This window comes from Megalobrama amblycephala, linkage group LG11 (assembly GCF_018812025.1).
Source record: "Megalobrama amblycephala isolate DHTTF-2021 linkage group LG11, ASM1881202v1, whole genome shotgun sequence".
Taxonomy (NCBI): Eukaryota; Metazoa; Chordata; class Actinopteri; order Cypriniformes; family Xenocyprididae; genus Megalobrama; species Megalobrama amblycephala.
The window spans coordinates 12,269,693-12,296,380 of record NC_063054.1 but is presented as its reverse complement, the minus strand read 5'-3'; the positions used below and the strand labels follow the sequence as shown (position 1 = coordinate 12,296,380).

Genomic DNA, 26,688 nt, shown 5'->3' with positions numbered 1-26,688 from the left:
GTTTATTCCGGACTGTAAAGCTGAGATAACAGAACACTTGGCACCAATAGACGCATCATTTCAGGAATCAGTCATTGAGTACCATCTGCTCTGAGCTTGAGGAACCCGAGCATGTATCCGGCCTCATTGGCCATCAAGACCTCAACAATAGACCTGAAGTTGCTTTAAAATGGTTTGAAAACTATCTTTCAGAACGCACTCAATGTGTGTCTATGAAAAATTACAATTCACCTTTCCTTCAAATAAACACTAGGGTTCCTCAAGGATCTGTTTTAGCCCCTCTTTTATTTTTTATTTATATCAATGATTTAGATCATGGAATAGATTTAGCCAAAATATATTTGTATTCAGAAGACACAATTATTTATACAACGGCATCTTCTCTAAATCAAGCCTTAAAGCAACTGCAGAATGCTTTAAGGACTGCAGTGTTCGTTGTTGCAGTTAAAATTGGTTTTAAACTTAAAAAGGACAAAATATTTTAAATTGTGGTCGCTCTACAGTAACAGATATGGCAATCACAACTTTAGATGGTATATTTATTAAAAGAGTTAGTTCTTATAAATATTTAGGTATATGGAGGGATAAAAGATTAGCTTTTTATGTACATATTGATAATTTGTTGAAGAAGCTCAGGCCAAAATTAGTTTTTTTTTTTTTATCGTTTAAGAAATTTCTTATGAGGCTCGAAAAAAAATAGTAGAGTACATTTTTTAGTAAAAAAATTCAATTAGATTCTGTTTATCATGCAGCATTATGCTTTGTTTGTGGTGCTGAGTAACGAAAACATCATTGCACTTTAAAGGAGAACGTTGCATATGTACTTATTTATCGCAAAGGCTCTTTTAGGTAAAATTTCCCTTTTATATTTCATAATCTTTATATTTTTTATACAAATAGTTACTGGATCTGGTTCACATTCAGCTAAAAGTCCCAAGGGTATTGTCAGAATTTGTTAAATGTACTTTTTCTTTTTATGCTCCTTGGGCTTGGAATGAATTGCAAAATATACTTAATCTAGATGCACTTCCACCTTTGAGCATTTTTTTAGAGGTCTTAATGTTTTGGAGGACACTTGTAAATGTTTTTCTTAATTTTATTTATAAAATAGGTTGTGGTATTGTATTTTGTGATTCTCTCTGTGTGTAAGTGATGTCTTGACCAGGTCTCTTTGGAAGAAGAGATAGTAATATCTCAGTGGGATTCTCCATGTTAAATAAAGGATAAACAAAATAAAACATAAAAACACCATGAGCCCCCTCACACGTCAATAAAAGTGTGATTATGACATCGGATTCATCAGATCTCTGGGCTGGGGTGCTTTCAAACTTTTTTTTTTTTTTGGTGCGGACTTGAGTTTGACATGAGTATGAGTGATGACAGAATTTTCATTTTGTTTGCAGTGTAAGCACAACATTTTCATGCCATACTGTATATGCCACAGTAGACGTGCCGTCCAAGCGGTTTGCAAACTGCGTCGCACATATCTGTATCTGCAATGTATTGTCCTGTATATGATTTAAAAAACATCTCATTAATAATTTTAAATTTCTAATAATAAATATTTGTGAATCAACGAAGAATCATTTGAGAGTCTTTATGCTTTTCTGAAGTGGCAAGCAGCTGACACTACTTTTCACACTTACATTGCAGATGCACTAAATAATTGTGAAAAGAGACCTGTGGGACAGAGGGAGGTGGTGGAATAGCGCTAAGGTTTGGACCAAGCAATCAAAGCAAATGGTAAACAGACTGCAGAGTCTGCTTTCAAATGCACTGCTGTAACAGGGTGCATTACCAAGACAAACACAAGGCTCTGCTGCTGAAACTGAAGACGGTCAACAAAAAGAAAGTGTAAAGCTAGAGCAAATGCAGCCATCTTAGAGTAGTAGCATCAACAGAGCGATTGACATTGATACACAGTTAAGGTCATCCTGATGAATGTATTATTATGAGTATCTGTGTGTATGTTTGTTCTCTAGGCTCAATATGGGAGGTCATGGAAGAAGCCAAATGCTATCTAAAATCCATATGACTCATTCTAGATGCATTAACGGTCAATATGTTAACTGGAGCGTAGACAAAGTACATCCTATTGAGAGAGAGAGTGAGCGCTACTCATTTGAGGTTTTCTGACTGACTACAGCAAGTACCACCTCCTGTAGGGAGCTGCAAAAGCACTGTGAATGGCATTATGGGATATAAATAATCATTCAATTTGCAACTCTAACAGGCATCTAACAATGATCTTAAGTAAAAACAGTAATTACCTACAATAATTCTGCATGTCAGTGCATGTATGTGTACTGGGTCTGTGGAATAAGAAGTGTGTCTACTGTATGTGTGTTACCCGTGTAATGCTGGACCAGCTGTTGAAGGGTCTCAAACTGAGCTCTAGTGGTGATGTAATATCCTCCACTGTCCAGTTTACGGATTTTATAATGTTTCACATGGTCCCCTTTCACATCGTCCCAGTCCCGGATAGACAAAGAGAAGGCACCTGCCACACAGACACACAACAGAAGTATTGCTGTAGTGCAGTAGATGGTGTTGTATAACTAAGAAAATGGTGTTGTGAAATACATTTTGTTGTGTAGCACAGATACGGCTGAGAACAGGGAACCAATTCTTTTTCAGAACCGGTAACATTGTTTAAAAAGTCCTGGAATAGAATGATGTTAGCTCTGTTAATGATTCTCACACATGCATTCTTTTAACGAAGCAGACAGAATCGAGCGCAGCAGTGTCCGCCCACTTTTTCAGCGGCCTTGATTCTTGAAGTCTCCATTCGTTTTTTCCAGTAGGAATTATAAAGGCTTTGTAAAAGTGTTATAAGCCATGAACCAAACCAAAAGTCAGCTACAAGGTGAATTAAAACATTACAAACTTTGCTTTGATGCAAAAAAGTAGTTACAAAGGTACAAAAATACAAAAGGTACAAGACTGTGTTCTTAACGGCTTTAGTGATACAAAGAACTATTATCCAGTGAAGTATTGCGAATGATATAATAGAATTTAAAATAATGGATGAATATAAAACTATTGATTTAAAGATGTTTATGTAAATAGAAATAGTATATTTTATGTTTATTGAAAAATATGCAAATTTATACAAATATTTAAGTAGTTTGAGACTGCAGGGAGACTGACTCGATTACATCATTCGTGTTTCATGGGAGTGAGGGGGTTTATCTTCAGTGGCTTCTTTTAAAAGTTGTTCTTTTTTAATGCGAATCAAACATAACTAGTTACTCAGTGTAATTATAAAGAGTAGTCTGTCAGTAGTATTTTATCAATTAATCAAATATGTTACCACATTCTGTATAATACATACAGTACAGTAGTTAGCATTATTTGTTTGCATTTATGCCACCTCTGAAAATAAATAGTTCTAAATGCTTTTTTATTGAAATTATCTCACCATGTCGATGAAATTGTTTCTTCTTTTCTAGTGCTAAAGAAACCATAAATGTTAAAGTGATAATTCACCCAAAAAAAAATTTAAATTCTGAATTAATTTCCTCATCCACATGTTGTTCAAACCTATATGCATTTATTTCTTGTGCAGAACACAAAGGAAGATAATTTGAAGAATGTTTGAAATCTTTTTGGCCATCCAATGAAAGTCCAAAACAACAAAGGCGAGTTAAAGGGTTAGTTCACTCAAAAATGAAAATTCTCTCATTTATTACTTACCCTCATGCCGTTCCACACCCGTAAGACCTTCGTTAATCTTCAGAACACAAATTAACATATTTTAGTTGAAATCTGATAGCTCTGTGATGCCTCCATAGGGAGCAATGGACACTTCCTCTCTCAAGATCCATAGAGGTACTAAAAACATATTTAAATCGGTTCATGTGAGTACAGTGGTTCAACATTAATATTATAAAGTGACAAGAATATTTTTGGAGCGTCAAAAAAACAAAATAACGACTTATTTAGCGATGGCCGATTTCAAAACACTGCTTCATGAATCATCGGAGCATAAATGAATCAGTGTATCAAAATCATGATTCAGATCGCGTGTCAAACTGCCAACGGCTGAAATCACATGACTTTGGTGCTCCGAACAGCAGATTCGACACACTGATTCATCTGTGCTCGTTATTTTATTTTATTTTTGTGTTGTTATTTAGTTTTTTTGGCGCTCCAAAAATATTCTCGTCGCTTTATAATATTAATATTGAACCACTGTACTCACATGAACTGATTTAAATATGTTTTTAGTACCTTTATGGATCTTGAGAGAGGAAGTATCCATTGCTCCCTATGGAGGCCTCACGGAGCTATCGGATTTCAACTAAAATATCTTAATTTGTGTTCTGAAGATTAACGAGGGTCTTATGGGTGTGGAACGGCATGAGGGTAAGTAATAAATGACAGAATTTTCATTTTTGGGTGAACTAACCCTTTAAAGGTGCAATATGTAATATTTTCTGTCCGCTAGAGGTCGCTAGAGGCCTATTTAAAACAAAGGTGTAGCTTGATGATGCCAAGTTTGACCGCGGAATCTTGGGACATGTGGTCTTCACCTCACAGCCGGTGGAAAACAATTGGGATAGGACTCGGGAAGAAATCATGTTCATGGATGCGATTATTAATGTTACTGTAGTATGAAGCAGAGCAGAACCGAGTGTTGTGGGAGCTGAACGAGACTGCTGGAGCGATAGCGCAACACGCCGCGAGCAGCGGAAATTTTATTATGTCACAGTCGCCAATGCTGCTTCCGCTTTTCCGGTCATGAGTATGAGGTAAAGCAGCTCTGTTTATCATATTAGATACATTTGAGTGTGTTGAAAATGTTATAACATTACTCTGTGCGTTTGCTTGGTGGCTGCTGTGAGATATTTGTTATACACTGGAGTAAGATAGATCGATTTTAGAATATCTTATTAAATGCTGGATGGCTTGTGTTGATAAATGGCATGCAATTAATTTTAAAATGTATTGTATGATGGAGAAAATGCTGTATTACTGTTACTAAAAATAAAGCTGCATCTGATTATGCTATGTTAGCTATTTCACAAAATAGTCTTTTTCTCGGAGGCATGGTAAAGCATGGTACTCGTAAAAAATTAGATTTAAGCAATAAGACTAAACGTGTTGAGCTATATATCAATAATTAGTTTTCTGTCTATAAATATATCAAAACAGTTGTTTCCTTGTCTATTAAAACATGTAAATATTAAAGCGTCTTTGGTGTTTCCATGGATTCTGCAAAATAAAACCGGAAACCGAGGGTAACGCGAGTATGACGCAATAGACAGGTGACTCCTCACACGTCCCGGAGTCTTGGTTAAAATTGCAATTTTCTCACGATGTACAAATAGTTGCAAACATTTCGGGTTATTGTAAGTACTCAAGTGAACAAAATGTATAATACTGCCCTAGTGGTTTTTGGATATTTTACTGCAAAATTCTTACATATTGCACCTTTAATGATGACCATTTTCAATTTTGGGTGAACTGGCTCTTTAAGAGAAATCATAACCAGAATCAGATTGTTTAAATTCTTTATGAATCACACCCCTAAGCGCAGTAAACGGTAAACTTTTGCATAACCCAGTTTATGGTGTTGTGTAGTACAATAAGTGCTGTTTATTACCTTTAGTGGTTTCGCTCTCACGGATCAAGTAGGTTCCACGCGGGTTCCCTGTTGAAAGAAGCTGCCTCTCTGCATCCTTGCGCCCCAACTTTCCAAAATACCAGCTGAGAGACAGAGAAAGAGGAAAAGGTCCTTTCTCAGAATTACATGTCTTTTTCTTAATACTGTTGATCAAGTCAGGACTGTTTAGGATCTTTCTGTTTATGACAGATTGAATGCATTCTTTATGAACATTTTACTGTATTTATGTTATTCATAACATCAAAATGAAGACAATATTTATCTGGGAACATATGTAAATTTAATCAAAATAAGAAAAAAGGATGGCTGGGAAAAGTTTTTACAGCTGTATATGTAAACAAGCCTTACAAATGACATCAGAAACTTGCATTACTCAAACATCTCCCTCTGGTTAAAGTTAAGCATGTTAGACTGAGCCAGTATCTGACATCAGTCTGTTTTTTTTTTTTAATTTAATGAGGAAAAAAATGACATCATTAATACATAGTGTAATCTAAGACATCACATGAGAAATCAACATAATTAAATGTTTCGTTTAGAGCAGAAATGTCCCTGCTCTGTTTTAAAGACCCACTGTGGTGAAAATCAAGTTTTTAATGTTGTTTATATGTCTATGTGGTGTTTTTAATATTCTTTAAGACAAACCATGTGCAAATTCATCAGTCAACACCATTGCTTGAGTATTTTCTCCTTAAAACTGCAGTGAACCAAAGACAGTGCGGGCGGTCATAGCATATCATTAACTATGCTGCGAAGCAGGGGATCTCAAGAGAAGCAATGTTATCCCGGCATATTTTTCTGTAGATGTGAATTATGTATATGTTGTATATTACAATGTTATAATATATGCCTTTCTCCATTGACGTTCTAAGTTGTTCAAAGTGTTTCTAAGGTTACTGACTTTTTAGAAGGCAGCTGTCTGACTTTCAGATGGTGAATGGGAACATTAGCAACACATTATTAGCTATTTGATGCAACATGTTCTCCAACCAATATGCCTATATAGGTCATTTGTAACCTCCCTGAAATACAACCCATAGGAGCGTTTATCGACAACAGGACACTTTCATTTTAATTCATGAAATATGACCCATAGGAGCGTTTACTAAAGTTGTGCCCCTATCGACAACAGGACACTTTCATTTTAATTCATGAAATACGACCCATAGGGGTGTTTGCTAAAGTTGCGCCCCTCTCGACAACAGGACACTTTCCTTTTAATTCATGAAATAAGACCCATAGGAGCGTTTGCTAAAGTTGCGCCCATATCGACAACAGGACACTTTCATTTTAATGCATTGTTCCCTTTTATCTGTGTCATATTTCGGGTTTCGCGTAGCTCAGTTGGCAGAGCATTGCAATATATAACAATATGCAATCATGTGATCATGCAATCGTGGGTTCGATCCCAGGGAACAAATGTGCTCATAGAGTGTATATGCACTATAAATCACTAAGGGTATAGGTTTAGGAGTGGGGTGGATGTAGTGGTTAATAAACAAGGTTTTGCTAAATGGAAATAGGACATATGGTGTAAAAAGTCCATACATTGCTTTTAAATGAACACGCATTTTGATTGGTAACGACAGTCATACGTCATTTCATGACGACAAACGTAACACGACACTGTCATTACTTTTACGCCAACTAGAGGGCGCATAACTTTAAAACGTAAATATAGGTAGTAATAACGTGCTTGAAAACGACCTATAGGGTCGTTTTTTGGCTAATCATATCAATTACCGTTTTGTGTTCAACGTAGTGAGATGCATAAAATGCATTACCATTCTGATACATACTTGTAGACAAGCCTGTCTCTTCCACTTCTTCTGAATCAGTTTCTAGTTTAAACATATATGGCTGAATTGAACCAGTATTTCCACTTACCATGTTTCCGTGTATACTAAATAAAGCAAGGGTGTTGGGTTACATTCAATAACTCAAATTACAGTCACATTTACTGTTGCTCAGTGGAATTTCAAAGGCAGAATCCAGTCATTCCAATAGGAATCTATGGGATATATTACAGCTGAGATTGTGATTGATGCATTTGATTAAGATAATGATATGATCATTTAAAATAGATGTTGATTATTTAAAATAGATGTTGGTATAGATAGTATAGACTGAGACTGGTAAAGACAGTTGGTATAGACAGATTTTATTTCCATGTGAATGGAACATTTATTTTTTATTTTTTTAAATATAACCTAACACTAGTTGCATCATTCATTTAAAAAAAAAATCTAATTTCAATATACACTTGGATTTTTGATTGCCATCTTTCTAATAACATTTAAAATACTTTTACTAATATTTGACAGCTCAAAGCTGTACTTAGCATGTGGTGAATTTTAGCTAAAATGCAGTGTTGCACTAAGGCCCTCATTGGCGCCCTATTCAGTTGGTGGTGCCCTAGGAAACCGACTAGTTTGCCTACTCTATGTTTAGGAACAGCCCCACCTTTAGGCTTCAGGTATGGTTGAGGTTGATAAAATGGTAATACATGTGTCAGTTTTTTGGACGGGTGTTTGTACTTTGTCTCAAACAACAACACAAATGTTGCCTAGCGATAACATTCAAGCACCACCCTGTGCTGCAGCTGTCTCTGGATTCATTTAGAGTGGGCTGAGGTTTGTCAAGCATCCTACTGAGGGGTCTCTGGGTTAAAGTAGGAGTGAACAGAATGACATCACTTTAACCCCACCCTTAACACAGCCTGTTTGTTCAGATCAAATGTGTTTCTCTCTCTCTCTCTCTCACACACACACACACAAACCCAAGACTTACTCCTCAGCCTGGATTGAGTCCACAGGGGCGACGTAATTGCTTGGAATGTAGCCGGTTCCTCCTGTAGTGAGAGAGCGGGCGTCCCACCAATCACCCTCACTGACATAAAGAGACAAAGACAGAAAACATACACACGTTATCTTCTTGGCATGGAGAGACTTTTTTTTTTCAGCAGGTTTGTCTATGAGTCTGTTGTTCCGTATGTTCATCCATCTGTTCATCCAATATCCAATACAACCGTCCATTCATTCATCTGTCCATTCATTCATCCATCCATCTGAAAAACTGGAATGAAAAATAGAAACACCACAAGAAAGAGAGAAATCACTGCTGGCCTTTTTAGGTTGAGTAGAGAAATCTCTCTAGAGGAGAAAACTATTTGAAAAGTCTAGTCCCCTTTTCCTTGAATATTTACAATGATCTCTCTACAACAGTGTGTCTCTGTCATTGCCTCACATCTAACCCCTACAAACCTTTCAAAGCAAAATTACCACAAGTAAACAACCACATCCACAACACACACACTTTCACACACAGAGTGGAAAAACGATCTGCCTACAGCTGGTCTGTACTTCTGTGAATCTTCCATTTATCCGATAACGCCCTACTCGCTCTTTAACATGCCCTTCATTTTATACCCCTCACCACTAACCAATCTCTTCCTCTCTCAAATAGCCTGTGCTCTTCAACAAAACATCATTTCCCAAATCATCTCTCCCAATCATTGTGTCCACTTTCCCAGACCCACACACACTCACACACATTTGTTTTTGTGAATTGTGGGGACATTCCATAGGCGTAATGGTTTTTATAGTGTACAAACTGTGTATTCTATCCGCCTACACTACCCCTACACCTAAACCTATCCATCTCAGAAAACTGTGCACATTTTTACTTTCTAAAAAAAACCCCTCATTCTGTATGATTTATAAGCCACACACACACACACACACACACACACACACACACACGTATCCGCTGTTATTATAGTAATAGCATGGCTCGTGAAGACCTGCTGTACTAAGCAGTGCAGGTTACATTACCACCAGCAGACGGCGCTCTACTGTAAAACATTTTGGCAATGTATAGAATGCAACACAGGCTTACTACTTAATAATTAGCTTGCTACCTATCTGTGTAAAAATCAGAATTCAAATTTGAATTCAAGGAGGCAGGATTAAAACTGGATGAATTCATATAACTGTTGTAAGTGTAGATTTAACAAAGTATAAAGTATGAATGCAATATAGCAAAATGTACATTTCTGCAGTATAAAGTATATAAAGTGTGCAAAAAAATTAAAAATTAAAAAACCTTCATATTACAACTTATTATTTGATTGGATGGACAGCTGGACATATATTGTGATAAGGTCATGTGACAATGTAGCATACCATTATTTGAAACAGTTTCAAAGACTGTACACAACATAGTACATATATAAATCCAGTTTAGTCATATATGTATTAATGGAAGAAATGATCAAATCAAGTCAAATTTATTCGTATAGCACCTATACGAATAAATAAATTTGTATAGTACAACGATACAATTAATGGAGACATTATATAGCTTATAGTATATATATATCACCCTACACGTGTATACTGTATGTTTGCGGATAAAGTTGAACATACTTCATATATCAAATTTGTATAAAGAGCAGGGCGATAATATATTGAATGCACGTAAGTATGAATTACACTCATTTAGTTGGCAGCTTAACAGTTAAAAGATTGTATGATTTCATTCATGCGTTTTCTTATTTCCCCACTGACGGTTATGTTTAGGGGTGGTTTTCTGTTTCTCCATTCAAGTACATACAGTAGAATTTGTTCTTGCATGGCTGAAAATTACTGTCTTTGGGTGTTACTAAAATGGCTGCGAAGTGAACTGACTTGCCTTAAAGGGAATTTGACATGATTCAGTTTAAATCAGTAAGTAGTGAACTAGTATTCCATTGCAAACACAGCTTATGTTTCAGGTCTTAGACTTACGTGCTGTTGATGATTTGAAACTTCTCTCCTTTCCTGAAACTGAGATCATCTTCGGTACGAGCCTCATAATCATAGAGAGCAACAAATAGAGTCACACCTGAGAGAGAGACAGAGAGAGAGAGAGAGAGCATCAGCACCATGAGGATTAAGAATAAGTTAAAGTGCACTTTTTATCCTGGAAAGGGAAAACAACATAGTGCAGCATGAGCACTAGGAAAGAAAAAGCCATTTTGGTCTGCGGAGGCTTTCAGACAGATCAAATAACATTCAAAACCTGCAATTAGGGCCTGCAGGAGCCATTTCAGGAGTCAAGACTAATTCAACTGATTCAAGACCACCAGTCCACCACAGTATAGACTGGTATAGTACAGTACACACATAGACCTACATGCTGATATACAGAATAGAATGATTTCTGGTCTAAAAGTATCTTAGAGGGATGAGCTGAAAGCTACACCTCTCCCAATGGGATATTATAAACAAAGCTGTGTGGGATAGGGATGGGGAACATTTGTCTGGTCTGGCAGTGCAAAATCATCTTCACTATTGTCATTTTGCCTGTAACAGTTTGCCTCAAATGATTCCCACAAGATTTGAGAAATTTGGTCATGACACAGAACCAGAGTAATGGGACACAAGCAAACCAAACCCTTCATTAGAATGGAACCCAAACCTAAAATCTGTCATTAAGCACATATTCAGTAACACAAGAATGTAAAACAATCAACCTCAACAGACTTACATTCAACACTTAGCAGTCTGATGATTCAAGCCAAGTGATGACCCATCTTTAAAAGGTATTTATATTGGACATCTTGGCCATCTTATAACATATCATAGGTCAAACTAGATTTAAAAGGACAAGCGAAAATGTATTGGCTATTTATAAAATGTCAGGTTCTTTGATGTGTCCCACACTACTTTCTTGTTGTCAACAGAAAATATATCAACACATGCTCTTAAAAAAAGGTAACAAAAGTTTTTTTAGTTTTTCTTTAATCAAAGCCATAGAACAGTGAACAGTTTTTATAAAAGAACCACTTTTTTCTTAATGTGAAGAACTTTTTTCCACTATCCACTTTTTTCCTGACAAGCTTACTGCATTTTGAATTATGGGAGGCACTTCCGGTTTGGGGAACTTCCACTCAAAAAGACTGAAACGAATCATTTCAAATTATAAGGTTGCACTACAAATTATCCTTATCTGTCAGTTTGACTGAATAAGTTGTCAGACGTCAGAAGAATAACAACACTTGGTATTTTAATGAGACATGATATCACAAGAATATCTATGGCAAGAGCTCTTTTCTGTCGCTGCATTCTTTTCCTCCTGATTCTTTTCCTTTTTCTTTGTATTCCACTGTAACAATATGAAGACAACAAAAGACAATGTGGTCTGCTCTCCCAATTTAACTTATGATATATCCCATGAATAATTCACTGGAATGCACTAAGCATATGTCGTTTTTCTCCCCAAATTCTTGCGTCTCTTTCCAGGTTTATTTTCACACAGATGCTTTAAAATTGTAATTGTCTTCCTTTTCATTTCTAATCCCTATTAACAGTACTTACTGGAATGTTTCTAAAGCAGGTAAATACAGTAATTGTCTGTTAAAATGATGGAAAGCACTTTCAAAGATTATCACTTAATGCTAAACTTAATGATTAATGCAATGTATGTTGCATAACATAGATAGACATATTTCTACAGTGATATTTAACCTGTCCGTATTATTACTGTAGATCGAATCAAGCTTTTGGGGTTATTTATGGTCTGTTGTAGTAATTTTTTTTTTTTTTTTAAAGCTTCCTTTTAATGTTCGATGGTTGAAGGGTGAGTAGAATAATGTCACTTCATTGTGCCCAATTTTGTTTTTAAAAAAAGAAAAGAAAAAAAAAAAAAAACATTATTGCACTGACAGAGTTAAACTTTCACTGATTTTTTACAGTTACTCCAATAATTTGTGCAAATCGTTATGGGGCGTACGTAGGATAAGGAAAAGTAAATAAGGAACCTTGGAAAGCTAGTAATAAAGAACCTTTATTTTTTAAAAGTTTCTTGGACCTCCAAAAAATATAGGCACGGGATATGATGCCACACTCAATATTAAAAAAAATAATATGTGATGCAATGGAAGATTCCTTCTTTTGTATTTCAGCTGAAGCGTCCATATATGCCATTCAAATGTTTCTTGTTCAAATGGCTTTTTGCTATATCAATTCTCAGGTCAATGAATTAGATGTTTTTAAAGAAGTTTGGCAACTATGGAGACAGACAAAAACTCCTCTGCAAGTTTCAACATAGATGTCAATAGAGGGCCCATAACTGAGTAACTATATTTAGAGAAAAGTTCTAAGAAAGCAATTTCTAGGTTAACTTCCCTAAAAAGTGTAAACACTGCGGTGCTATGAAAACACTGCACTTTGTTTGAGCAGCCCAACATCGCAACATCGACTCAAATAATGAGATTTAGGCAGTTGTGGAATTGTATGAAAAGTGTGTCAGACATGTTTCCATTCTAATGAAGTGTGTGTTACCTGTGCCTCCTCGCGTGCGGAGCGTTCCTTGTTGTGTTGATGTGTTGACTCCTCCGAAGACTGTCACGCCCTGCGTGACTCCAGTGGCATGGAAATTGTTATAGTTGGGAATGGCGGTGACCCCAGTGACCCCACTGAAGGTAGGGTAATGCTGCGGCGTGGGGTCGACGCCATATCGGTAACCTACTCCGCTCTGAGACAAGCTGGTGTCCCGGTCCTCTGTTAACTTAGCAGCCTCTTTGTCCTTACATTGCACACAGCCCATCCTCTATGATCTGACAAAGACAGAAAGAGAGATTAGGAATAAACTACCCTTGTTAAAAATAAATACACTTTTGACTACTTTTATAAATTCTGTAATTTAAAAGAATATACTTAAGTGTGAACTGAATGTATTGTTTTTAAACACTTAATCACGTTATTTATAATTAAATGGAAATGTATTATAGTTCAAATTTATAGATACAATTAGTTAAACTTAAGAGTGCCTTTTTGACCCATTTAAGTAGTACTTAAGTATATCTTTATATTTAATTTCATAATTACTTCTATTGTCTGGGAAATATGGTTAATGTGTACTATCTAATGTACTGACAAGCATTTATGGTAAACTAAAATATACTTTAATGTTATTTAATTACTATTGAAACTTGTATGTCATGCATTTAAATATACTTGTAATGACACATTAGAAGTTGCAATTTAGCACATTACATTTAACAACAATACAGTTACAATTGTAATCACGTACTTTACATGTGCTTTATGTTATGCTTTATGTTAGTTAACACATCACCATAAGTGTAATTTTTTAAACCAAGACCAAAAAAACAAAACAAAACAGTAAAACGGTTAATTTGGTATTATTACAAATTGCACTTTTTAACTTAAGCGTGTTAAAAACTGTCATGAAAGTGTGTTCTTTAAGTACACTTAAGTGACCTTTAATTTCATTAATGTTATATTTTCTGCAGGTACAGTGTTATGACATACAGTATATAATACAGCATAGAGGAAGAATGTCTTTTTGCATATAGATTATTTTAAAATATTATTAACAAACAAGTAAGAAGGATACACTTTTTTTTAAAGCTCCTCTTGTGGGATGCAGGAAATCACTAGATTCACTCACTAAAGCACTACAGACTCAAGCAGAGAATGTGTGTGAGTGTGTGTGTGTGCGCGCGCTTCCATTCATCAGTGCAGGATTTTAAAACTAAACTCGGAAGTTCTGCCCATGATCCATCAACAGCACAACAGCTGAACTGTCTGACGGACAATAAACTCCCATCAGGAAACTTCAAGTTCTCTTATCCCTCTTCCAGAAGGTCTTCACAGTGAAACACAGAGAAAGAAGACCCTTGTGAAGAAGTGTGCTGAGTTGTGTTGAATGCTAACTTGTTGTATACTTTAATATTGTTTAAAAAATAATAAGTACTAAGTAATAAGTACTCTTTTTAAAAGTGTGCTAAAGTGTACTTCTTTTTCACAAGGGGAGAGAAGGCAACATACAGAGGATGTCTTTTAGGGAGAGAGTAATTTACCAAAACAGAGGGGCATATTTAAAAAAAAAAAAAAATGTTTGATATCTAGTGCAATGACAGACACACAATTATAAATGAAGTGACCAAATACTATAGTAGTAATGCTTATAGTATATGACAGTGAACACTGTAAACTGTACTCTAGAGACATACAGTAAAGTCACTTTTATTGGACACATTCTTATTCTAGATTGAGTGCTGTGCAATAAACACTGAGGAACTTTAAACTGCATCAAATTTTAACATGGATTTTTTTTTTTTTTTTTTTTTGTAAGGACACTCTGTACTGACAGCTGTTTTTATGAACAAGATGGCTGGACAAAATCAGTGCATGTGTTTGAGAGAAAGAGATAAAGGGACAATAAGGTGTGTGTGTGTGTGTGTGTGTGTGTGTGTGTGTGTGTGTGTGTGTGTGTGTGTGTGTGTGTGTGTGTGTGTGTGTGTGTGTGTGTGTGTACAAAAGCCAGTTTTCCTGCTATAATATCTAGGAAGGAGTTATGAGAAAGACGAAGGGGAAAGTAATGTGTTTAAGGCTCAGAGCTGCTTATCATTTAAGGAAGAGGAAATAAGACATCATACCTTCTCTAACCACTAATGCAGATCTGGACGAGTGTCTATCAGTTCTGTATCGGATTGAGATCAGCAAAGAAAATATATTTTAGTTTTTAAATTTAACTGATGTTCTTCAACAATTTCAAATGTGAGAACACATGGATCTCAGTGTTCTTATTTGACAGGAGCTGCTCATCTTCACTTGCCTCCTAGAGACACACAATGAAAGATAGCACAAGACAAACTCGCTGGGTCACTTTGTACCCGTTTATGACAGGAACATCCAGGAACAGAGAATCCCCCTGCCACGGTTTCCTCTCTCTCTCTCTCTCTCTCTCTCTCTCTCTCTCTCTCTCTCCCCCTCTCTCTCTTTCTTTCCTCTCTATCTCTCTCAGACAGACCCCTGCTGTGTGTCAGTGAGCAGACTAGCACTCAGCACTGCCAGTGGACGACACGCTCCTACACCTACGAGCATGTCTCCTGTCGTCTCGCTCTTATGCTAATCCACAAAGCTCTCTTTCCATATCTTTTATATTTGTCCACCTCTGCCATTAATAATTTATGCCTTTCTTGCCCTTAAGCAGAACCACCTGCAGGCTGTCAGTGGTGTTAACTTGGGTTCAGCCTACATCCTCTCATTTACAGCTCAAGAATGCCCATAAACAACACAACAACAGCAGCTTACTGAAAACATGAACCCAAAGCTGTCCACAGGATTTACTGAAGGTAAAGAACATTAATCCCAGGAAACTCTGTGACGACATTTCTGCTGTTGACATTTTGCTGTTCTGTGTGATATTACATTGCTTCTTGCACATTTCGTAATGTCCAGTAAGTTGCATTAAAAGCATGCTCTGTATCATCCAAAAGAAATAAATGTGAATCTGGAAAAGTTTTATCACAGTAGTTGTACGTATTGAGGCAGTTCGGAAATGTCTGATAAATGGCGTTTAAAGGTAAATGCTTTATCGCGTTTGAAAATAACATACCACCCACACTAAACCCCACCACAAACCTAACCAATAGTGTTAACAAAAGGAAAGGCCAAAATGCATTTGCTTTTTGATGTCTTTGTGCTCTCGTAAGTGCAACGAGTTGAGCAACTGAACAAGTTTACCATGTCAGAAAAGCCATACATATAGAGCTGGTTATGTGATGCAAACATTAATGTAGTCTTTACAAATCATAACATAGTATTGTGCAACCGTTTAAAAATAAGTCTTTATTAATCAATAATCTGCCTCTGTAGTCATAATTTGTGTGAAAAGGAACTGAAATAGTCAAGTCATCTTCATTTATATAGCGCTTTTCACAATACATATTGTTTCAAAGCAGCTTCACAGTGCCAATAGGAAAATTATTATTGAGCTAAAGTTGGTTTTTGATTGAATCAATTCCGTTGTATAGTTAGTGTTTTAACTGCCATAGTGTTAATTTCAACTGGAAAAAAAATGCAGTGAATTTTATGTATAGTTACAGTTTTGGAGTTTTCAAAAATATAGTTAGAGCCCCCGTTTTTCCAGTGAGCCTGTGTTGCAGGAAATATAGCTGTAAAAAGCTCATTACATGGACTAACCTTACTTTAAACTGCTTTTGCAATGTAAATGCTTGTGCTTATAAAGCTACTTAAATCTGAATCTTTAAAGGTGCAAAGTGTAATGTCGATGGCACCAAAAGAAATTCGCAAAACTAATCACTGTTTACTAACACACAGAAGCCAACAGAGATCATGCGTTATTATTATTATTTTGTCTGATTCTGATTCTGAACTGATTCTTTCTTTTCTGTGTGATTGACTGTGATTTTCTGTGACTGGAACCATCATAAACGATTAAATCCTGATCAGGACTGAAATACTCTCTCAATTTCAGATGGAAGCAAACAAAAGCATTCAATTTGTCTTTGTTTTATTACTGTTTCTTTAATAAATACTTGAAAACCATTTTTAATTAAAGGGTTTGTTCACTCAAAAATGAAAAACGATGGAGTCTTTTTAGAAAATTTGGTCTAAACCATTCAATTCATTTAGATTATTTTTCAGAACTCTTTATGAACTTTTTGAAGCGTCAAAATTGCAATTGCATAGGTTGTCTGGAGGGACATAAAGCTCTCAGATTTCATCAAAAAGATCTTCATTTGCGTTCTGAAGATGAACGACATGAGGGTGAGTAATTGAGTACAGAATTTTTTTATTTTTGGGAGAACCAACCCTTTAAGAAATGAGCTAGTGTCCGTTTTTCTGTTGCATCTAAATTGGTATAAAGAATTAAGAAATTATAGTGATATTTGTATTGACTTCTGAAATTTTGATACTTTGACAACCCTATTTTCAGACAAAATATGTACCATTATCATGACATTCCTCAAATTTACTCATGAAATAAAGATACTTAACTGGGTGACGTTCACACAAACTGCTGAAACTAATAATAACACAAGGGCCTATTATTTAGGAACTGTGTTAACTGTAACACAATTTTGTGATTTATTACAAATACTACCACCACAATATTTAATATTGCTGGTATGCACGGGATATCACCAGAGAACTACTAAGTACACTGTAAAAAAAATCCCGTTGTTTCTACGGAAAAATATCGGCAGCTGTGGTTACCAGAACAATACTGTAAAAATGACATCAAACCGTAAACATACTTACGGAGTTACATGTGAATTTTACATTTTAAATATGTATATTTAACATTGGATTTCAGTACACTGTAAAAAAAATCCCAGTAAAATTTACGGTAAAATAACATATTTCATTAACTGATATAATGTTAATTTACCAACCTAATGAAGTACTAATATCTGTTTTGTATCTTTATAATACACTGAAAATCACCAAACACAGTGGTGATAAGAGTCACATGATGAATCAAAGTTCATCACAAGCAGCTTTTCCACAAGCTGAGGAGGACAATACTAATATATAGAAGGAGCACACAGTGTCATTCACACACACACTAAACACCATCATGGTAACATGCATGAAATTTTAAAAATGCAATAAACATTAATTTAACAACATTAGATGTAACATAAAACCCTAATGTACATAACTGATTAGAAAAAAATGAGAAAAACTAAGAAGAAACAGGGTTATTTCAACAAAAATATATCAAATGTGAAGTGTCACGCAGGGAATTGTGGGAATGTCAATTTACGGTTTTTCACTGTAAATTTTACAATGAATTGTTATTTTTCACTTTCAAAAACTGTGAATTTAACGGTATTTTACCGTAAAATTACATTAAATGTACCGTTAGATCTATTACAGTTATTCACCGTATATAGTACGGAAACTTTCTGTAAACCAATTAACAGTTTTTCACCGCAGCATTTTTACAGTCTTTTACTGTTAAAATCACGGTAATTTTTTACAGTGTAATAATCATTTTAAGTAAAAACATTTGCACACAGGTTGTACACTCATTAGTGAATGAGACACGTGAGGTGACAAGATAAAAAGAGAGGAGTGAGGCAAGAAGAGATTGGAGAAGAACAGCAGAGAGAATAAGATGTGAGGGATGGAGACAAGTCAAAGAGAGACATGAAGAGGAGGAGAGAAGAATGAGTGGAGATGTGATGAGAAGAGAGAACCAGAGAAACAGGAGATGAGAGGAGACAAAAAAGAAATGAGAAGTGGAGGGGAAGAGAGGAGAAGAGGTTAATGAGTTTCTGCAGAAGACAAGTGAACTGCTTTATAAAGGGAATGATTGTAATAAGAGATGAGAAGCAAGAGAAATGAAGAGATGAAAGGGCAGATGAAAAAAGACAGAGAGCAGAGAGTCTGCAGAGACTGAGGATATTTTATATTTTAGGAAGAGAGAGAAAGACAGAACGAATAAGAGAGAGGTAGAGACTTCAAGATTGTGGTTGTTCCATTACTGCAGTACTACTAGTGAATCTGATATGAAGAGTCAATTTCATTACATTAGATTCATATGACTGTTTTATTGAACTGTGTAGGCTGGCAGAAAGTGGTCGACCAATTTAGATTTTTTGATGGCCAATGCAGATGATTCAAAAATAAAGAAAACACAGCAGTTTTTTTGACAAGGTTTCACTCCCTTTGGGCAGTATTATGATTCTGTTGTCAATGTCATGAAAGGAGCAAAGAGCAAGACGCTCAACCTAAAGTGACTCCAACATTACCACAAGTTAAGATGGTGCCATTGTGCATAAACAACAGTGTAATATAATTATTTAAATCCTTCAAAGATGTATGTTGTTGATAAAATCCTATTATATTCTATTTGAAATTTTGAATTTTGATGTTTATTGATATACCCAGCACATGCATATATAAAGTGTAGTGGCATCACTGCTTGTAGCTGAATTATGGAATGCTAGTTGTCACCATAGTAATGACCTTGTCCCATTTCTTGCTGTCATTGCTTGGGAAGCAACCATCCTTGTAAAGCTTTCCAACACACATTCACTTTTGAGCTCAGACTCTCCCACTAACAGATACACCAAGGGAAATTGTCCATAACCCAGCGGAGATGTAGCTACTGGCCTTCATCTCAACCGTCTGTCAAATACGGCCAGCACGGCACCATTGTGTCAAACGAACTCAGTATCAAAGAGAGAGAGAGAGAGAGAGAGAGCTGAATGCAACCATAGACTTTGTACAGACTCAAATTTTGAATTGACAAACAAACATTAAAAGTACAACTTATCAAATTATCCATGAGCTATATTTCATATTTTTAAATGGTAGCTTTATGTGAGGTATTACTTTATTATAATTAATTGTTTAATTTCTGTTTCGGATGCGTGCCAGGTAATGCAGGGCTCCAGACTAACATTTGAGAGCAGTGGCACTGGTTCCACTAAGTTCTAGAGAAGGTGGCGCTGGGATGTTTTTTAATCATAAAGGCAATTTAATCATATTACTATTGTTTTGCATTAATAAGTGCAGTTACTAATAATATTAATAATAATAATAATATTAATAATAATAATAATAATAATAATAATATACTAATAATATAATAATGATGGTTTTTGAGAAAAACATTCCAGGATATATATACTCCATATAATGAACTTCAAAGGCTACCAACCGGGTTGAAGGTCCAAATTGCAGTTTAAATGCAGCTTCAAAGAGCTCTACTCGAACCCAGCTGAGGAATAAGGGTCTTATCTAGAGAAACGATCAGTCATTTTCTATAAAAAAAAAAAAAAAAAAAAAAAAAACTTTTACATACTTTTTAACTACAAATGCTGGCCTTGCACTAGCTCTGTGATGTGTCGCACATTGCATAATCAAGTTGGGAAAGGTCACGCGTGATGTAGGCGGAAGCACCGAGCAAGTGTTTACAAAGCGAATGTAAACACAGACTAAGTAAAACAGCCTTTACAAAAAAGTTAAAACAACAATGTCAGACAATTTTGAAGTTGGAGGAGAAAATGAGATTGAGTTTTTCGCCCTACCGCAGTACTTCCGCCTACCTTTCCAAAGTGATTACGTAATGCGTGGCGCAACGATTCTTCATTAGACAGGCTTCATAAGAGAAGTAACTCTGCAGGACTGCAACCCAGAGAATAACATTCCTCCCACAAACAACTAGGCCATCAGTCAGAACATCACGGAAACCATCAAAGACTGCATATTTTACCTTTTATGATTCCTGAAATGTGTCTGAGACAACTGTCAGCAATTGGTGGCTGCAATAATTTCACAGCACAGAAAATACAACAAAGCTTTTAATCAATACATCCAACAGGAACACGCATGGAAACTCAGGAGCCATAATAATCCAACAAACTTGTCAAACGCAAATGTCACTGAACAAAAAACTGAAAGAACAGAAGGCTAAAACACACAAGGAAGTAATCAATGAGACAGCGAACAGGTGTGGAACTCAAATCAGTAACCATGGTAACAATGACAGGGAACACTGGCAAACAGGAACAGAATGAAAATGAAACCAAAATAGAACGAAAATCAGTCATACATATGGACAACATATGAGCAGTTCCACAATCCAAAACCAATTAAACTTCCCATACAGATCAATGAAAGCTCAATTTTTAGGCAAGAGATATTGACTGATGTTCAAACATGGTTGCGCATGTGGTAGTGATTATAACATGTAGGTCACCATATGACCCTCAAACTCATGATGCCACGTCATCATAAATTCATGTGCAAATGTATTTGTGCTTTTGTTGTGGGGAAAAAGAGGAAGTTTAGCATTGTTCAGATAAATGCCTGGATTTCCAGAGTTTCCTCAAGCTCTAGTAACCCAATCCACATGGCCAAAGGCTATAGGTTAAGAAAACATCTTAGAGGTGAAGTGTATTGTAATGCTACAGTTTAACATTTTCTTCCATCCCAGTTTAATGTGCAAAGTCAACTGTAAGCAAGCCATTAGAAAGTTGACTTCTTGATGAGTAAAACTTGGTTGCCACATCTTCTGACAAATGAATTCTCATTTGAGTTTACCAGATATGTTTTTTTTTTTTTTAAATAAAGAGTTTATGATAATTAATTAAATCAGTAGATACACTGTAAAAAATGAATGTGATTTTAACGGTAAAATATTGTAAATAGCTTAACATTAAAGGTGCACGTAGAACGTCTTTTTAAAAGATGTAATATAAGTCTAAGGTGTCCCCTGAATGTGTCTGTGAAGTTTCAGCTCAAAATACCCCATAGATTTTTTTTTAATTCAGTTTTTTAACTGCCTATTTTGGGGCATCATTAAATATGCGCCGATTCAGGCTGCGTGGCCCCTTTAAATCTCGTGCTCCCCATCCACGGAGCTAAACAGTGCATAAACTAAGTTCACACAGCTAATATAACCCTCAAAATGGATTTTTACAAAGTGTTCGTCATGCAACGTCTAATCGCGTAAGTATGGTATTTATTTGGATGTTTACATTTGATTCTGAATGAGTTTGAGGCTATGCTCTGTGGCTAATGGCTAATGCTACACTGTTGGAGAGATTTATAAAGAATGAAGTTGTGTTTATGCATTATACAGACTGCAAGTGTTTAAAAAATGAAAATAACGACAGTCTTGTCTCCGTGAATACAGTAAGAAACGATGGTAATTTTAAAGGTCCCGTTTTTCGTGGTTTTTTGAAGCTTTGATTGTGTTTATAGTGTGCAATATAACATGTGTTCATGTTTCGCGTGTAAAAAAACACAGTATTTTTCACATAATTTACTGTATACCGCTGTTTCCACTGTCATAAAAACGGGCTGATGACTTCCTTGTTCTATGAAGTCCCTCCTTCAGAAATACGTAACGAGAATGCCAGCGGTTCCTGTGTTGTGATTCGATAGCTCTGAGTGCACCGTGCCCGGAAAAGTCATGCCTCTTACCATAACGTGGAGATGCATGCGCTCAGTGTTATTGTAAACATGTCTTTAATTTTACCCTATCAATTTGAGCCGGAATCAGACCCGGTGATTGGACTGCGGGATGAAAATAACAGCGTTTCGACGACATGGCGACAAACACACTCTACAAACGCAACTCTTGTGTATTCCTGTGGGCGGAGGTTAGTCAAAAAACTGTTTTAGTGACGTCATTAAAGAAGGAAGTAGAGGGATGTAGTCCAAACTGGCCGTTCGATGTAGGCGACTTCTGTTAAATAAAATATCTCGCTTGGCATTGAACTTTGAGCTTTAAAATTTTACAGATTTTATTTATACTCTAACAACAACATTACACACTAACTAAAGTTTGAAACATGGGATCACGAAGAACGGGACCTTTAACCACATTTAACAGTACATTAGCAACATGCTAACGAAACATTTAGAAAGACGATTTACAAATATCACTAAAAATATCATGATATCATGGATCATGTCAGTTATTATTGCTCCATCTGCCATTTTTCGCTATTGTCCTTGCTTGCTTACCTAGTCTGATGATTCAGCTGTGCAGACGTAACATCCAGACGTCCTGCCCTTGTGTAATGCCTTGAACATGAGCTGCCATATGCAAATATTGGGGGCGTGCTTATTAATGATCCCGACTGTTACGTAACAGTTGGTGTTATGTTGAGATTCGCCTCTAATGAGACGCTGTTCTGACGTAGAACCTGGAAGCACTGAAACAGGCATATAAATCCAAACTGCCTAACGTTACCAAGAAAAATGTCAAACCCATGAAAATGTAATAACTGTGAAGCTTTGGGGGTGCTGATGGACTCGATCTACTCGGTCTGTGTATTGCTCATCGTTCTGAATCTGATCCGGATGTAATTTTCCCAGCTTTTTGTTCAAAATGTTTTGGGTTTTTTTATTTTTATTTTTTTTAAATGTACCCACATTCAGGTGCTAATAAAAAAGAATGGATGAAGCTAGAATAAAAAGCAGAGGCTCTTCTTTCTTTTGATATATTGACTGTTTACATATTCATAACAAAAAAAAAAATGTCCCGAGGGTCATGAAATTTTCTGAATATGATCAAAAAAGCTGGTGCTGGCTGGCAACTTAAAATAAAATGCTGGTACGGAAAGAGTTAAGTAATACATAAAGTACTGAATGAAAAGTGTTTCTGCTGCTTCATGAAAACATCTGAAACATTTGACAGATATTGTATCTAATCAAGTTCATCTTTGATGAAGTCGGCAAACACCAGCCACATCTCTGTTTTCAACTCCTCCACCAACTGCAAGTGGCAAATCTTGCCAATTGGTTAAATTCAATGTTCAGAAACTTGGCCTGCTCAGTCAAAGTGAAGTCACCGGGAAGACGCAGGATAAGGAACTGTTATGTCTAAAGACTAAAAGATGGTAGAGTTACTCTTGCTATAATATAACCAAGCAAAAAATAAAATGTGAAAAATGACACCCATGGAAGGATGGCGATAAACGTCAGCAAATCAAACTGACAAAACAAGGCTAAGAAGGTGCTGCAGATCTGCTGAGAGAGAATTTTCTGTGTGGGTGCAGGTTTCAGATTATACAGAAAGGCTTTGAAAAGATTTCCTTATAACCTTTCAGACAGTGGCACAAGTTGAAAAGCTACACAAGTCACATTTGACAAAACTAAAAGCCAGTGGGTGTGGTAATCAGTGAATTGCACTGCTGTAACACTAAACACCGTTGTTTGCAGTGCTGCTATGATAGTGTGCATGTATGTAGTGTTAGCTCCAGAGGATGTGGTCAACCTGAGAATGACAATGACAAAGCAACACAACCACAATAACTTTCCATCAGAGGTGTTTCTCCTATGAGGGCAGCCGGAGCAGCCAAGACATCTTTAAACAAAATGTCAGGACATTAAAGTCTCACCCGTTAATTAGTCAGAAAAACTAATGAGAGTGGAAATAAATAATCATCAGATAGTTGTTTGGTTCACTTTGCTCAACAAACTGATTATACAAGTTAGATTAAATACAAAAGTTCTACATCTCTATTATGCAATGTTAATGCTCAGCTTAACTTAAAATGCAAGCTTGAACTTGGATTCACAAGTAAAAAAAGTTGAGTTTGAAGAACTTATGTTTGATGAAAGCACAGACCAACTTTAATTGTTAAGTTGATACAACATTTTTTATAGTATAAGTTTAGTATACTCAAAAATGAAGCTGGTTGCCTCAAGTTTGGAGTTCTCAATTCAGTCGATTTGTTTTAATGTACTTTCGGGGGTCCTGCACCAGCCGAGCAATTGCCATTAAGATGAATGGAAATGCTAACGGCTAGCTCTCTCCTGGTATATTATAGATATATTTAGAGACTTGGATACAACATATAGGGTGAATTCAGGTTGATTGGGACACTTTTTTTTCCATTGAGATGACTGGGATATACAGGTGCTGGTCATATAATTAGAATATCATCAAAAAGTTGATTTATTTCACTAATTCCATTCAAAAAGTGAAACTTGTATATTATATTCATTCATTACACACAGACTGATATATTTCAAATGTTTATTTCTTTTAATTTTGATGATTATAACTGACAACTAAGGAAAATCCCAAATTCAGTATCTCAGAAAATTAGAATATTACTTAAGACCAATACAAAGAAAGGATTTTTAGAAATCTTGGCCAACTGATAAGTATGAGCATGAAAAGTATGAGCATGTACAGCACTCAATACTTAGTTGGGGCTCCTTTTGCCTGAATTACTGCAGCAATGCGGCGTGGCATGGAGTCGATCAGTCTGTGGCACTGCTTAGGTGTTATGAGAGCCCAGGTTGCTCTGATAGTGACCTTCAGCTCTTCTGCATTGTTGGGTCTGGTATATCGCATCTTCCTCTTCATAATACCCCATAGATTTTCTATGGGGTTAAGGTCAGGCGAGTTTGCTGGCCAATTAAGAACAGGGATACCATGGTCCTTAAACCAGGTACTGGTAGCTTTGGCACTGTGTGCAGGTGCCAAGTCCTGTTGGAAAATGAAATCTGCATCTCCATAAGGTGGTCAGCAGCAGGAAGCATGAAGTGCTCTAAAACTTCCTGGTATACGGCTCCATTGACCTTGGACCTCAGAAAACACAGTGGACCAACACCAGCAGATGACATGGCACCCCAAACCATCACTGACTGTGGAAACTTTACACTGGACCTCAAGCAATGTGGATTGTGTGCCTCTCCTCTCTTCCTCCAGACTCTGGGACCCTGATTTCCAAAGGAAATGCAAAATTTACTTTCATCAGAGAACATAACTTTGGACCACTCAGCAGCAGTCCAGTCCTTTTTGTCTTTAGCCACTTCTGACGCTGTCTGTTGTTCAAGAGTGGCTTGACACAAGGAATGCGACAGCTGAAACCCATGTCTTGCATACGTCTGTGCGTAGTGGTTCTTGAAGCACTGACTACAGCTGCAGTCCACTCTTTGTGAATCTTTTGAATGGGTTTTGTTTCACAATCCTCTCCAGGGTGCGATTATCCCTATTGCTTGTACACTTTTTTTCTACCACATCTTTTCCGTCTCTTCGCCTCTCTATTAATGTGCTTGGACACAGAGCTCTGTGAACAGCCAGCCTCTTTTGCAATTACCTTTTGTGTCTTGCCCTCCTTGTGCAAGGTGTCAATGGTTGTCTTTTGGACAACTGTCAAGTCAGCAGTCTTCCCCATGATTGTGTAGTCTACAGAACTAGACTGAGAGACCATGTAAAGGCCTTTGCTGGTGTTTTGAGTTAATTAGCTGATTAGAGTGTGGCACCAGGTGTCTTCAATATTGAACCTTTTCACAATATTCTAATTTTCTGAGATACTGAATTTGGAATTTTCCTTAGTTGTCAGTTATAATCATCAAAATTAAAAGAAATAAACTTTTGAAATATATCAGTCTGTGTGTAATGAATGAATATAATATACAAGTTTCACTTTTTGAATGGAATTAGTGAAATAAATCAACTTTTTGATGATATTCTAATTATATGACCAGCACCTGTATAAACTTAATATTCTATCCACTAAACCTAACCCTTTAGGAAAACATCATTTAAGATGTTTTATAAGCCGTTTTCCTCATTTTACTTTCCTTGTGGGGACATTTCTCCCCCACAACGCAGGAAATACCTGCACCACACACACACAGACATTACATTTTTACTAAACATAAATTTACGACAAATTGAAAGATTCATGAAATTATATTGCTGTAGATGTGATCAAGCTTAATTCTACTCGAAGAAAACCTTAATACTAAGGT

General features: G+C 36.2%; 1 protein-coding gene across 4 annotated transcripts in view; it reads right to left on the bottom strand.

The window, feature by feature from the left end:
• fynb (FYN proto-oncogene, Src family tyrosine kinase b) overlaps positions 1-26,688 on the bottom strand; it is a 73,237-nt gene that overhangs the window by 14,247 nt on the left and 32,302 nt on the right. For all 4 annotated transcript variants that reach the window (XM_048206163.1, XM_048206164.1, XM_048206165.1 and 1 more), the window contains exons 3-7: positions 12,955-13,229; positions 10,417-10,513; positions 8,420-8,518; positions 5,609-5,712; positions 2,351-2,500 (exon numbers count right to left, since the gene is read on the bottom strand). In XM_048206163.1, the coding sequence (XP_048062120.1) occupies positions 2,351-2,500; positions 5,609-5,712; positions 8,420-8,518; positions 10,417-10,513; positions 12,955-13,219 (715 nt within the window). In that variant the 5' untranslated portion in view covers positions 13,220-13,229. The remainder of the gene's footprint in view (positions 1-2,350; positions 2,501-5,608; positions 5,713-8,419; positions 8,519-10,416; positions 10,514-12,954; positions 13,230-26,688) is intronic.